This window comes from Daucus carota, chromosome 4 (genome assembly GCF_001625215.2).
Source record: "Daucus carota subsp. sativus chromosome 4, DH1 v3.0, whole genome shotgun sequence".
In the NCBI taxonomy this organism is placed as follows: Eukaryota; Viridiplantae; Streptophyta; class Magnoliopsida; order Apiales; family Apiaceae; genus Daucus; species Daucus carota.
Genome location: NC_030384.2, coordinates 47,892,697 through 47,908,198, shown reverse-complemented (window position 1 = coordinate 47,908,198; position 15,502 = coordinate 47,892,697). Strand labels below are relative to the sequence as shown.

At 33.5% G+C, this 15,502-nt stretch overlaps 2 protein-coding genes across 2 annotated transcripts; both read left to right on the top strand.

The window, feature by feature from the left end:
* The first annotated feature begins 1,502 nt into the window (after nucleotides 1-1,502).
* LOC108215734 (probable E3 ubiquitin-protein ligase ZFP1) lies at nucleotides 1,503-7,931 on the top strand. Its single transcript, XM_017388288.2, has 7 exons — nucleotides 1,503-1,678; nucleotides 1,926-2,013; nucleotides 4,938-5,766; nucleotides 6,025-6,431; nucleotides 6,574-6,672; nucleotides 6,886-7,053; nucleotides 7,340-7,931. The coding sequence occupies exons 3-7, from the start codon at nucleotides 4,965-4,967 to the stop codon at nucleotides 7,487-7,489; spliced, it is 1,626 nt and encodes a 541-aa protein (XP_017243777.1). The 5' UTR covers nucleotides 1,503-1,678; nucleotides 1,926-2,013; nucleotides 4,938-4,964; the 3' UTR covers nucleotides 7,490-7,931.
* Nucleotides 7,932-11,636: 3,705 nt separating this feature from the next.
* On the top strand, nucleotides 11,637-12,461 carry LOC108217489 (uncharacterized). The gene has a single exon (XM_017390318.1). It carries the CDS (start codon nucleotides 11,637-11,639, stop codon nucleotides 12,459-12,461), a length of 825 nt encoding a protein of 274 aa, XP_017245807.1.
* Nucleotides 12,462-15,502: the final 3,041 nt, after the last annotated feature.

The window sequence follows — 15,502 nt, the reverse complement described above, 5'->3', positions numbered from 1 at the left end:
TTTAAACTTCACCATTATACATACCACTTATAGTTAGTTGATGATGTGGCATGGATGCATAAATGCATCCTTGGTTTCAAATTTAGAACCAAGCATGCTATATATGCATATTTGCATCCAAATATAGAACCCCATTGGAGTTGAGATTTTTAGCATTTGATTTCAAATTATAAAAATGGCACCATTTATAACATTACATTGGACTTGCTCTAAGAGCAAGTCCAATGCTAGATGCTATATATCTATCGCTGTTGATATAATATAGCACCAAAAAGTGTTTTTTGGTGCTAAAATAAAACTTGCACTCCAATGCTAAGTTTTATAACTTGTTTCAAATTTAACCAACTCATTAACTTTTACCAACTCTTTAATTTTTACCTAGCTTCTATACAGAACAACTCTTTAACTTTTACCTAACTCATTAACTAGTTTCCAATTTTTATTTATTGATGATGTGGCAACATAGATAGATCCATCCCTGGTTTCAAATATAGAACCAAGGATGCATTTATGCATGGATGCATCCAAATATATCACCCCTGTGGAGTTGAGTTTTTTTACTTTTGATGCTATAATATAGCAATAGAACCAAATATAGCATTGGATTGGAGTTGCTCTAATGAGGATATATGTAAGTAATTATAGCTATGTTACATCAGTCACTTCCCGTCACTCTGTAAAAAATAAATAACTCAATCGCTAAAATTAAAATTAATAATTTAATCATTCCGTAAAAAAGTACGAGAACTAACTAATTATCATATAAAAACTAATATTAAGTGAAATAAAAAATAATCTTAAAAAAATAATAATTTATTTAAGATATCTTAATTATATAATTATGACCGTAGAGTTTACTCCCAGAGCGCATGTTCGGTTCACATGAATTTCTTTTGTAACTAAATAGTTAAATTAATATTTATTATTTTAATTTTTTCAAGTGAGTGATCATAAATAAGTGACAAATATAATTATAATAGATACCTTATCAAGTTATCATATAAACATATTAATGAGCAATACTCAATATTTCAAGTGTAATTAATAAATCATTTATCGGTAATAAATCAATCATATGTGATATAAGGGTATAGTGAATATTCATCACTATTATTTTACTCATTTATCTTTGGTTGTTATTTAATATATAAAATGAGATTACTGCAACTTTCAAAAGGATATAGTCGATAAAAAAGACTCATAATACAAAATAAATAGTTATCTGAAAATATTTTTAATATTTAAATGCGAAGTAATGCCAAGAAAAATTAATATTTAAATAAAGCTTGATAATGAAGTTTATAATATTTTGGAGCAATTGTTAGTCAAAAATTTATTTTTCATAAGAAGAAGGTGCTAGATATTAGAGTCTTAATGTAATTATGGAAGTATTTTGTGTAAAATAAAAAATATGGAAATATAGAATGTAATATTTTATTACATAAATTATAATATCCAGGTATCCAAAATATATAAAATAATATCCAGGCATACAATACATTGTAATTAGACATATCGTGTAGCGGCGTAGCAGTAAAACAGTAAATTAGAGACAGGACGACAAGGGATTGCCATCTCTCTCCTTCTCTTCTCTCTCTTTCTATATCACAGGGAGATTATATACATATATATAATCACAAATCTTTCTTGATCATCTCTTCGATCATCCTCGTATCAGGTAATTTTTCATGTACCATGTTTGTAATTATTTTTTTCTCATTCTCCTTTGTTTTTTGTGCTAATTTAATACCATGTATTTAATTGTTCGAAAATTAAAGCCAACAAATTTATGGGTTTTTTTGCACATGTGTTATATGCATTAGTTGTTGAAAGTGATTATCTATATGGGTTTTTTTCTGATTGTAATTTGGTTGATTAGATTGTGATTCCCAACTCAAGATTAGGGCTTTTCTTATGTTTTGTAGGAGGGCTAATTCAATTGTTTGATCAAGATACATTAAGTTATCATCTGAGGTGAAAGTTGGAAGCTTTGAAGATTGTTGATCATATAAGGTAGGGTTTTGTTGATGTTTTTGATGATAATTGTTTTAAAGTTTGTGCCTTTATGATTAAATAACTGCATGTGTTGTTTTATTTTGTTACCAAATTTGGCTAGATTTTGTTAGCATTTGGGGTTTTTTGGAATAAATCTGTGATTACAGTAGTTAATGCTTTTTTGGAATAAAATCTGTGATTACAGTAGTTAATGCTTTGTGGGAATAAAATCTGTGATCACGGTAGTTAATGCCGTAGTGATGTTTGTGTGCGCAGTAGGGAATCTTCAGCTTATTTAGCATATTAAGAACAATTATAAGCGTTTGGAATTATATGAAATATGTTCATATGAAATTTCATCTTGATTTTTTTGGTCTTGAACTAGATGTATTAATCCCTAAAGGTGCTTGGTTTGTGGTAAACCTTTTTCGAGGTAGTGTTGATAAAATTTTAAACATGAAAGATATTTGTTATTGAAGGAACTAGAAAGTTTTAATAATTGCTTTTACTTGATTGATATCGTTGAAGGCATAATATCTGTGATACAGTAAATATTAAATAACTATACTGTCTTTGTTGTCATCTTTATGATATGCTACAGTTTGTTTCCTGAATCAAATTTTCTTATTTGGTGCCAAAGTATTAAGATGATTCCTGTTTGTTGCTGCAGTTACATGTTGATAGTCATGTACTAGGCAATTGTATAAGTAGGAAAGTGTATCGTTGAGGAGATTCCCTGTTATGTGTTTTCGTTAACCTTCCTTGATTATCGAGTCATATAGAGTCTTATCTGTTACAAAGCGGGCAGATTTATATCTTTTTTGCTCTATTGGCGGCTGCTTCAGCTAAGATCCTTTCAGTGTCATACTTGAACTTTACTTGAAGTTCTATCGGAGAATTTTATAGTTCCTCATATAATTAAACTAAGAACAATTTACATTTTTATGTATGTAGCAGTAAATATGATTATATGATATTGCTTTCTTCTGCTGAGCAAAATTTTATCACTTTTTGCAAAAGGGCTCTGACTGATTAATTTATAAATGTACTTCCTGCAACTACAGAGTTGTAAAAAAAAAGGCAAACTAAATTTTGGTATTTGAAATGTCATTTGGTAAACTTTGTTTAGCATCACTTAGTGGTAGAAAAGAACTTGTCTGACTATGTATAATCTTCCGTTCTTTATAAGTAATCCAGTTTGGATATCCATAAATAAGCATGTTTTTGGGAATTAGCACTTTTCCCTTTTGGTTAGTCTGGGTTTGGTATCATTTTAGGTAGGAATGTTATAGTTTGGATGCTTTTATTGCTTCATGAAAAATTATAAGACTGCATACAGTACTAATCATAGAAGAGCATTTAAAAGGTCTGAAAGTTTGTGATGTGCAATACTTGTTAAGCATCTTCCTTTAGGGTTCAGTACTCTAGTGTGTAATACATGCCATTATTTATACTTCAAAAAGCTACATCTATGCGTTACTTATGTGATGCTCTTCATACATGAAAGATAGCTATTGGTGAAATGTATAACATGTCTACTGGATTGTTCTCCTAATTGTTTGTGCTTTCTGAATGATATGTGTGAAATCACATTTTCTTACCTTTTCTATCTTTATCTACTAAGGAGTAATTTTCGTCCTGACAATCTTGATTGAATATTCATTGAACATGATTCCTGTTTGCTTCTACAAGAACACGTTTGCATATAAATTTTTTTGTGCTGCTTGCTGCATATGTTGCATAACTATTATATCTTTAAGTGGTCTCTGCTTTTTACTCCCTCGGTGAAATTTTTTTATCCACCAAGGCATCAAGATAATTTTAATCTATACTATATATATTGATTATGTTTCTTTCGGTGTCATACTTGAACTTCTATAGAAAGGAGTCAAAGGACATGCTGCTTTTGACACAGATGGAGTACACTATGTTTTTTCCATAGGCACCTGTAAACTCCATTACCCAGACTTTTTAAACTTGCCCTCGTACAGTCATACCCGTGTCGACCGGACATGACATGGTTGTAGGTGTGGGATCTGAGGCGGAATCTTCATATGAAAACCATACACTTTAACTGAAGGCAATCCAGATCAATATTATTTTTGAAGTCTAACAACAACCTTTTCCTAAAGAGTGATGTCTTTTGATCCATGCTTAAAGTTGGAGTACAATTTTGTGTTTTTCCCTGGTAGAAATACACTAATTTTAAAAAGGTAACATGAATGAAAAAACAGGTGCTGTTTTACTTATGTTCAGTTTTTAAGGCTGAAAGATCATAGGCTTGTCTAATTTTGGATCTATATCAAAGAATATTAATTTTTTTAGACTAAGATTTTGGTGCTTGGATCTACCCATGTCCAATACCCGCACCCGAGTCCTGGTAACATATCCCTTAAATTTAAGGATTATCATGCAGTGACTGTTAGGGTTCATGGTTTATAGTTTACAACCCCGGGGGAGGAGTGAGGGATGGACTTGTCTGGCAGAAACATAAAAGATTGCGGTAATTAAACTGTTTAGGAAGGTAAATCAAGGTGTATCTTGATTAAAATGTAACTTGCAAAAGCAGCTGTCCAGCATTCTCAGGTAATTGTAAACAACTTGCTGCAACTATTCAAGCATGTTTGCTAATTTTTGATGAACCAGTTGATTGTATCTAAAGATTAAATATAAAAGCAACTAGGGTATCTAGGTTGCATAAAACACTTGATGCATTTCTTTTCTTAGTAATTATTTGTACAATTTAATACTTTATTTGATGGTTAATAGCTAACTCTTCCTATATAGCATTTCATGGAATTAGTACACTTTCATAGTATAAGGTAGTATTGCATCTTTATAAGATTTTAATGATGGTTTTCATGTGAAGTGTATCACTTGAATTAATTTAATCAAAACTGTGTTTGAACGGTCTTAGTATATTATCTTTTTGTTGTGAACAGGGCACCAACAACTTGCTGTTAAAAGATATGGGACATCGTAATATCCGGTATAGTGGTCCAATGGTTGATATGGATATGGATCAACAAAGACAACTTCAATTTAATCCATATGGGAGCACTCCAAACTTTCCACCACCTAACGTGGTATTACCGACACCTGGAAATGGCAATAACTTTGATGTTCATTATCTGCCTGAGCCTCATGGATCATATGGGATGAGACAGTACAATGTCTTTCAGCATCAACTTCCTGCTGGTAATATTAACTTGGCTGCTTCCGCCGCATCCAACCACTATAACATGTACATGGCCTCTTCATCTAGTGCCAGAGGTTTCCCTGTAAGGCTAAATAGTGGGCCACATGACCAGTATTTATCAACTAATCATGGGGTTGAATTTCCTACAGACATTAATGGAAGAAATGCTCACTTTATAGATGGGTTGGGAGGTTCATTCAAGGCAAAGAATGCAAATTTTCAGTATTATGCCTCAGCTGGGGCGAGTTCTTCAGCTGCTCCTTTGAGTGCGAGACCTGTTGAATCAAATGTTGGTACAATGGATGCATCTTTTGCAATTACTGACAGCAGAGGCCATGACATGTCATCTGTAATGGATATTGGATCTCATAGAAGTATGCGAGACAGATCTGGTGTTATTGGCGTTGGTTCCCTGGCGCCACATAATACTAACCATTTGATAAGAGGACAGTATCCAGGTCAAGTCTTTCAGACAGCTCCCACTCCTTGGATAGATCAGCAATTAAACAGTAATGCAGGTGATGTTGGCGCTCTGACCTGGAACCAGCCACAAGCTGTGCCCTACATTCATGGTAAAATCTTAAACCTTAACAACAGGCCTCTAAATTCGTTTTGTTCATTCTATTTGTCCCCTATATGTCGTGGCTTTGCCTCTGTTCTCTTGTAGGACATGTGAAGGCACTGTAAGTTCTTACTCATGCAGTCATGTTTATTTGTGTATTTTTCTTGGAAATTTGTAGTCCTCCATTTCTTGAATGAGGAAATTTGGTAAAGGTAGCGATATATTGGTTGAGCTCATTAAATATGTTACTCTCTTACCATATTATCAGGTAACTTTAATGGAGGTTGTATGGAGGCAGCCAGTATGGGTGTAACGGCATATCAAGTTACAACTAACAACAGAACTTCTGCAACTTTTCTACCACCTCCTCCCATGCTCCCAGGGAACTTCAGCCTTCATCATCCATCACCACCACTGCCACCTATGCAAGGTGTTCGAGGCCGCAGTCTTGAATTGCATTCTCAAGTAGCAACATCTTCACGCAGACCTCCACCGGGTGGCACTTTACATACCGGTATGAATACTTTTCAGGGTTCTGGACACACGAGTTCCAGACTCGTGGGATCTGTTCAACCAGCTGGCGTACAGATGCACAGGCCACAACGACGAGAACGAATACTTGATGCAAGTGCAAGGCAACACAATCTTCATTACTTGAGAGTTCTTCCAGAAGATGTAATGAATTCCTCACGTTGGATATATCTTCTTCTATGATACACGAGTCATGACTTTATTTTGTTTGAAAAAAAATAGATAGATTTATTAGTCATGACTTTATTTATTCAATATCCATTCTTTTTGTTTTTAAAATTTGCAGGGAGTTGCACTGCTTGAGCTCTCGGACTATCATGAAATGGGTGATTTTGCTGATAATCACAGAGATATGCGCTTGGATATTGATCACATGTCATATGAGGTAACTTTGAGGAAATATTGATTACTCATTCTTAACCTAAAAGTTATGTTTCTTTATATATATTGTTTTCGCCTTTTGAACAGTACTTTTCTAATTATTAATATATTCTAGTAATTTATATATGACAAAATTTAAACACTTCTTGAACATTACTTCTTATTTCTTTTTCTGGTTGAACAAAAACGTGAAAACTCCTATTAAATATATTCCCAGGAGCTTCTTGCATTGGGAGAACAGATTGGCAGCGTGGGCAGTGGCTTGTCTGAGGATTTTATTGTTAGTAATCTAAAGTCAAAAACATTTACTCCATCTCCATCTAGTTCTAACGTGGAAGAAACAACATCTGTGAATCAGGAATTGAACTTCTGCGTCATATGCCAGGTATGGCACTGATCCCTTATATTGCAGATTCAGCTGTCTTATTTCCGTACATTTTGCAGATATCTTTAATTTATATATAGGGATTAATTCATTTCATGTGTCAACCTTGTATAACATATTTTGACTTGAACTTAAGGAAAAGAATGCATTCGTCTAAAATTTCAGAACATTAATTTTTATTTTTTTTTAGTTAATGCGCGAGCCATGTTATCTTGCAAGATCAGTTTTACCAAATATTCAGCTGCTGGTATCTAATAACAGGATCTTGTCTGTTGTATTTTTGTAGACGGAATACAAGGATGAAGAGAAAATCAGTACCCTTGACTGTGGGCACGAGTATCATTTGGAATGCGTAAAGAAATGGCTGCTTGTAAAGAACAGTTGTCCCATATGCAAATCTGCGGCATTGACCACAGGAGGAAGCAAGGAGGAATGAGAAGTGGTTAAATGGATCAAAAGTGAACTTTCAAGGGGATCTCTTTTTCTAAGTTAAAAGAGAGGACAAGGGTTTATTTTAATCTATGAATTGGACGTGAGCTCGTAATCGTATATTATCTATGCTATGCTTTTGGAGAATAATTTAGACGCACAAGCCTTTTAAACAACTTTTTTACTTGGCCTTTTACCCCCTCAAAACTGTACAGATGTTTTTTGGTTTTTGTATAGACCATTCAGTTACTAAACTGTAACTTATTACTAAGCTAGGTTGTCAATACAACAATGTAGATATACAGTGATTCTCGTATTTTGTGGTTGCTGGTCACCAACTCAGGATGACTTTTAACAGGATCCTAAAATGGTTTGCCAGCTAGTATCCGTATCCGTATTATCCGTATTCGTGCTTAATAAGTGCGGAATTGTTTGAAATTTGGTTACAATCTGGTTGTTGGTGGGTTGATCAGATGGTCATGTGTTAATGGAATGTGTTTTTCTCAAATTTGTTCAACTTTGAATCTGAGCTTCCAGCATTGGAGACTTTGCAAGTCAAAATCTAATGTTACAACTTACAAGTTTTATCAGGTCAACTTCAACTTCGGCGTTCAAGTTAGAAAGCCCTCTTGGGACTTTTCAAGTCAAAATCTACTGTTAAATCGTGGTCTTTTTAAATCCTTTTTTTAATTAAATTATAAATTTGTTTTGAACCGTACATTTGTGTTAGAGTTTTCAACATTTGCTTATTATGCCTCGATAAGGATGGACTGTCTATTCCAAACAGATTTAAGGCACATGATATATGTGTATGGATAATTCAATATATAATTGAGAGATATTTTATACACAATTAATTTGAATTTATTTCTTACACCAACTCGTATATAAATTAATATGATTTCAGTCACCCATTTCATCTAAAGAGGCCAGAGCAGTAAATCAAGAACAATATAATTCGAGTTTGAACTCATTTAAAATTATTTGGATAACTCAGTGGTTAAGAGCTTATCCTATGTCGTCCCAGGTCCTGAGTTTGACCCTGGTTCACCTCAGCCACCTCGAGAATATTTTAGAACAGATACTCCTTTATAAGGTTATAAATCATATTTGTCAAAAAAATTATTCCATTCATTGTTGAATTGATATATTTTCAGGAATGGCCCTGAATATAAATAAACAAGTCATCGGAGATTTTTATGTACGAGCGTTCATCCATTAAAAAGATGGGAATCAAATTAAAATTCCATTACGTAACTGAAAAATGATTGCTAGTTTGTTCACACGAACTAGAGAATCCGATATATTATAAATTATAAATTAATTAATATAATACTCCTTCCGTCCCACCCAATTGTTTACATTGGGTTTGGATACGGAGATTAAGAAATATGTATAAAATAGTGAAAAACTGAAAGAAAAGTGAGTGAAGTGGCGGGATCCATTGATTTTTAATATATAAAAATAGAGATAGTGGTGTAAAAGTAGTGTGAAAGGGAAGAAAAAGTAGGAAAGTGGTGGGACCCATTAATTATTTTAAGAAAATTTTGTAATGTAAAAAAATGAGTGGAACGTCTAAAGAAGAAAACCGTAAAGAATCTGGTGGGTCGGAGGAGGAGGTAATATGCGAAAAGTACAGTGACCCAGACAAAACGAAAACAAAAATGATGGGGCAACTGAGTCTGCGTGAGTCATGTCAACCACATGCTCCGTGGCCTTTGTACTGTAAACTAAACTCCATTTTTCTTCGAGGCCATAATAATAAAACTGCCAACATTCATGAACATCACTTGATACTCGCAAAAGCCTCCTTTTATCTTCTTGTCTCCTTTTGTCTTCTGGTGTTTCGATATTGCAATTTTACAAGTCGGTAGACCAATTTCGCAACTACTAAATAAACTACTGGTCATCTGTCACACGCAACGTTTTATTTTCTTTGTGGGTTTGGATCAAGTTAACTGCATTATTAATAGTATTATAATTAAGACGTTAATTTACCACATTCGGATCACGTTGTGCCACTAGTTTGTTTTATTGGAGAGATTCGCTTCTACCTGGTTTAGATGTACTTACAAAAATAATAGTTTGTAATTGTTTATTTTCTGCTGATTATTATAATCAAACTTGGAGACAAAGTTACTCTCAACTCGCAACTCCACTAGCTAGTAGGGTACAGGGTGCTACTTCCCCGATTTCGGTTGGGCAGCAGATCACCGTATTAATCTTTTTGAACTGAGGATTTAATTAAATAATAATTATATGATATTTATAAAATAATTGAAACAAATAAATATAAAATGGATAATTTCATAGAGTCAAAGTTAATCGGCGATTATATTTCTAGTCAAAAAATCACGGTTATTGATGTTCCTTATTCGATTTTCTAGTGTGTGCCCATGTGCATATGTTAAGCGTGAAATTTCAAAAGTTCAAAAAAAAATTATTGGCTCTCATATCTTAATAATGGTGGACCCCTGCATATAAAACCACCACACTAATTAAAATCTCTCAAACTTGCAAAATTCCGCGCGTAGCATGTGTTCATGACACACACTAGACAAACCCTTCTTTATTTCTTTTTTTTAGTTAGACTTATCACTCATAAATATCCGGGAGAACAGATAATAAACTCATAGCCTGACTATCTGATATTGTTCTTGATGTATATTTGGAAACTAAAAACCGATAGTTGAAAATGTGTACTACTTATTTCAAAGTTTCTTGTGTAAGCTTATTAATTTTCTGTACACTCTTAAAAATGCTTGTCTTTCTTGATATTTCTTTGCTGTGATCGTATTTACAATCATTTTCAATATTTTGAAACACTGATATTTCGTACTTCAGTGTACAGTGAATAATAGAGTTGCCGTGTAAATCAGTGTTCAAATAAAAATAATAAATAAATTATAGTATAGAAACACCAACCTCATATTTCGTATTTCCATTAGTAATGTGATTTAGCACGACTGAACTAATTCAGACATTCTCTCCTAAAATAAAAAATAAAATAATTCAGAGCCTAAATACTACAGTATCTGATTTATCGCTTTTCCGCTTAACTGGTATTTGTCGGTCAGCCCCCGGGTCCCATGTACAGTGAATAATAGAGTTGCCGTGTGAGTTAGGTAATTGTAATACGATTATCTACTATTGGCAAGCACGCAAACATGTTTTCTCTTTTGTTTTTCTCAATTCGTCTTATTTTATTCCATTCTCCACTCTCATGCTTCTTACAAAAGTCCAAAAAATCGGTAAGATTTTCCTCTCCTCCTCTGTCCTCTGTCTGGACTGTTCAATTTTTTTAAAATAATATTAATTGAATTATATAAGATTTAAAACTCTTTATACTCTTTTTTCCAATCATTTGTTTTATAATTGATTTCAGCATAGAAATGAAATCAAGAAATATGCATAAAGTAGTGAAAATGGGAAAAAAAATTAAGTTATGACACTTAGGGGCCGTTTGGGTGAGCCTAAAATAAGTGCTTATTGCTTAAAATAAATAAGTGGAGTAGAAGTTAGAAGCAATATAAGACTTATAAGTGATTAGAGTGTTTGGGAAATAAGTAGAAGACCTGAAACAAAAGCTAGCATTCCTAACTTTTTTTAAGTGCTTCTTGACTTCACTGATTTCGATTTAATTTCAGATTAAATTGAAACAGCCCCATTGGGGCTGTTTGGATGAGCTTAAAATAATTGATTTTTATTTAAAATAAAACGTGGAGTAGAAGTTAGAAGCAAGTTAAGACTTATACAGAAATAATTAGAAGTCCTGAGACAAAATTTAGCATTCTCAACTTTTTTATGAGTGTTTTTTGACTTTTTACACAAACGGTACAAATAAGTGCTTCTAACTTATAAACCAAAAACTCGGCTTTAAGCCGGAAACAAACCCCAAATAGTACCGCTCGGATAAGTTCGTTCACTTGTCTTGCAAAGAATTTGAAGGAGCCACCTAATTATGTAGTCTTGATTTGGCGTTTTCTCTCATCTGTAGTTACACAATCAGGGCTCTCGTTTTCATATATTTTCCTATCCCCTCGTTTGACTAGCCTATTTTTCATATAAATACATGTTCGATGTCAGTTTATTTTAATCTTCACTCCAAACCAACCAAGAACACCAAAAATCAAGAAAATTCAAGAAACACCCAGATGAAGAAACCAACGAATCCCCAATGGAACGACCTGGATCCCTTCATCTTGTCCAAAATATTTTCCCATCTCAGCCTCGAAAACCAGCTTCGCGGCCCTCCATTCGTGTGTCATTCTTGGCTCTCCGCTTCACTACACACTGTTTTCAACCACCCCAATCTTGATCTTCGCTCATTACAAAGCCTCGACGATGATGATGATGTTGCAAGATACACTCAGCTTCTTAAAATAGCCATCAAGCACTGCAAGAATTGGGTCTCTATTAATCTGCCGTGTAAAAAACTGCCCGATTTTTATACCCTTATGTTTGTAGCGGAGAACACGCCGAATATTTCGAGTGTGGCCGTGCCGTGTGAGGCTTCGGTGGATGTTTATCCGATTTTTATGGCGGTGATGTACTGGAAGAATCTGAGAATTTTTGATTCTCCGTTTCGGGGGATTCAGATGATCAGGCAGCTGGTGGATTATTGCGGCGGCATCGTGGAGCTTGGTTTACACGGGGAGTTTTCTGAGAGGGAGGTTTCGTGTATAATTGAAGGCTTTCCGGGGCTTAAAGTGTTGGATTTATCGAAGTCAACGCTTTCGGTCAATGCTCTGGGTGTTCTGTTGGATGGGAGATTGAGATGCATTAAGGACTTGAGTTTGTTGCATTGCTTGTTCGTTGATGAGGATGGGAAAGATGTGAGGGAGGATTATGTCAAGTTTAAAGCGTTTAGGCTCGAGGTTTTGGACAAAATTAGAGGGATTCGGAGTTTGAAGAGGTTCTTGCATTGCTTGGGGAAATCTTGCCAGCAATGTGCTGATAGATCTTTGGAGGACAAGTAGTCTTGTACAGATAGCAAGTTTTTTGTTTCTTTGATTAAGATTCGTTACGGAAAATTTGAATACTCACGCATCCGAAAGTGGATCGAATCTAGCTTTGTAAACTTTCGTACCGAATGTTGTAAATATACCCGGAAGTACATCAATGGAGGATCTATCTTTTTGGAGCAGTGAATGGTGATATCTTTAATTTTGATTCAATAATAAAAAAATAAAAAATTGAGTTTATTCCCTTGGTAAAGTTTGAGTGTAAAGGAGTGCTGCGGGTTCCCACTGAGTTTGTCACATCAAACAAGAGACATGGATCCATTAGGTCCTCTTGCAAGATGTACTGTAAACAGTGAACCCCCACCAACATGCCCCCAACAACATATGTTAGTTGTAAAAGTATCGTCTATCTTGTTGGCTCTTTTGTTTGCTAATGCCCATTTGATCTTTTGCACGTCGGTAGAGTTTTGCCGTTTAAGAGCAGCTTCAGCTTGAATGCTCTCTGCTCTAAGAGCATTCAAGACGGAAGAAGAGCCTCTTCTTCCGTCTCATAATTCATGTTTGTTTTGGGAAAAAAAATTGTCTCATAATATTATTTGTCTACTTTTAATTTTCAATGCAAATATATTGATAATATTTCAAAATTATTTTTCTTCAAATTGTATAACAATTAATGACAGTTGAAAAAAGAGTCTATATTCATTTATATATTATGGGTACAAGTGAGAAAATATTATCTAATTAATATTTATTTAATACGAGTGATTTTTTAAGAGACTTGTATTATGAAACAGAAGGAGTATACAGTTCATCTACGCAAGTTAGGAGTCTTTTGTTACTGTTATTCTAGTATTAAATATGAATTTCGTTCATTTTATATTGTAGCTGAGTTGAAGTTTGGAAAGAAAATAAAAAACTAGTCGATATCTTTACATTCTGAAATAATCTATTTTCTGAACCGACTCTATCGTTTATTGTATATGATATTAAACATAATTCGGTATTTACAGCCGGAAAAAAAAAGAAGCACGGATACAGATTTCGATAGCGTTTGTATTTCATTGTCTCATATTATAGAATCGATTCTCAACGTTCATCATGAGTGTTATAAGCAGGGACGTATTTACATTGGGGGCAGTGGGGGTACTTGCCCCCAGTAGAATTTCTGGTATAAGTACGTTGTATTATAAATATTTTCCTAGTTGTTGTCTTGCCCCCATGGTTGGAATAACAATTTATTTTGGAGATAGCCACAGTTCGACTCACATTTTTTTTTAAGAATAGTAACAGACAGCATACGAATCAGAAGGATCAAACATTGCTCATGTCCTCTTCGTTTTAATCTCTTTTTACAAACAAAACGAACTCCCCTACTTTAATCTTTGCCCCATGATTTTGAATTCCTGGATACGTCCCTGGTTATGAGAATTAATACTATTTTACAAGATGATAAATCAGTTAAAAATGAATTTAGTGTTTAATCTGAGACCCGAATCTTCCTTCAAAAAAAATTTGAGACCCGAATCGGAATATAAAAAAAGATATTCCCTCCGTCCCAAATTAACTGTCCTGTTTGATTTTTTGGTGGTCAATTTGGCCCAATTTTGACTGAAAATTAAAAATTATTCTTTTACAATTTTACAAAAATAAAAAATATATTTTAAAATAGATTTGATGATCTTTTCAATGATATTATTTTCATAATTTTATTCAATTATTTAATATACATATTTTTCAGTCAAAGTCGAGTCAAATTAATCATGAAAAAGTCAAATAAGACAGTTAATTTGGGACGGAGGGAGTAAAACATAACTCAAAATTCGCAACTGAATAAGCAACGTAAGTCACGATGTGAGAATCTAATCTCGAACTTTGTGATGGCCCGTGAATGAGCATGAGCTGTCATTTATATTTGGCTTTTGAGTGACAGCTGGAACCAGAATATATACTCCCTCCGTCCCTCTGAGTAATATACATTGGGGAACGGGGACGCGGCACGGACTTTAATGCTCCTATAAAATGTAGTTGTGTAATTTATTTTTAAAATTTTCTTTTTCTGAATTAAAGTTTGGATGTTATATTTTTATTCAGAAAAAGAAAATCTCAAAAATAAGTTATGGAACTATATTTTATAAGAGCATTGAAATGCGTGTCGAGCAGTTGAAAAGAAACGTATACAATTAAATGGGACAGAGGGAGTACTCTTTTCGTTTCAGTAAATTTTGGGAAAAAGTTTTGTTTCAATTTAATTGTTTACTTCAATTTTCAATATAAAATTAAATTTCTAATTCTATTTTATATATATTTTATTTATATTTTTAAAATTAGCCTTATATCAAATATTATGGTCTTCTAAGAGCATCTCCAACGGTGTTGGCTATAATCGTTGGCTAAATTGAACCTGTAAGATATTATGTAAAATTTGCCGAACCTGTAAAACATTTTGCTTCAATGGTACTGGCTATATTGGTCGGCTATAATTTAAAAATAGTATGTTATTAATATTTTAAATTGTTAAAATAGAATATATCAATTCAATATGGTAATAAATGATGTACAATCTTCCTACAGATTTCCTTACAGACCTGTAGAGGTTCGACAAATTTAGCCATCCATAGGAGGTTGGCTAAATTTATAGACAACAGCTTAGCATGGTTGGAGTTGAGTTTTTGGAGCTGTTGGCTAAATTTTTTTATTTTAAGTATGCCAACTCAGCTTTTAGCTAAGGGATTTAGATGGTTGGAGATGCTCTAATGTACTATATTCATAAACAGAGTATTTCCTTAAGTTATGTAATTTTTATAAAATTAACATATAATTTAAAACGGAGGGAGTATCCAATGACCTCTTCCGAAAATATAACGTTGGGTTATATAATTAGTTATCAGATATTTTGAACTAATAGATGGCATATTCTAATTAGACGACAACAATGATAAAAAAAAAAGGCTCTACAGATTAAATTTTCATCCTTTATGTTCGCATCACTCGAAACTCTATTTCGAATTCAATTCAGGATCCTTAGCGATGTTTTTTTTAATATCTCACTGTGGTCC

What these genes read in the sequence shown, in the direction of transcription:
- LOC108217489 (XM_017390318.1), top strand. Translation starts at nt 11,637, where the DNA reads ATGAAGAAACCAACGAATCCCCAATGGAACGACCTGGATCCCTTCATC.
- LOC108215734 (XM_017388288.2), top strand. Translation starts at nt 4,965, where the DNA reads ATGGGACATCGTAATATCCGGTATAGTGGTCCAATGGTTGATATGGAT. An exon ending in AGCTGTGCCCTACATTCATG is followed by an intron (nt 5,767 to 6,024) that starts GTAAAATCTTAA and finishes CCATATTATCAG; the next exon opens with GTAACTTTAATGGAGGTTGT. An exon ending in ACTTCTGCGTCATATGCCAG is followed by an intron (nt 7,054 to 7,339) that starts GTATGGCACTGA and finishes GTATTTTTGTAG; the next exon opens with ACGGAATACAAGGATGAAGA.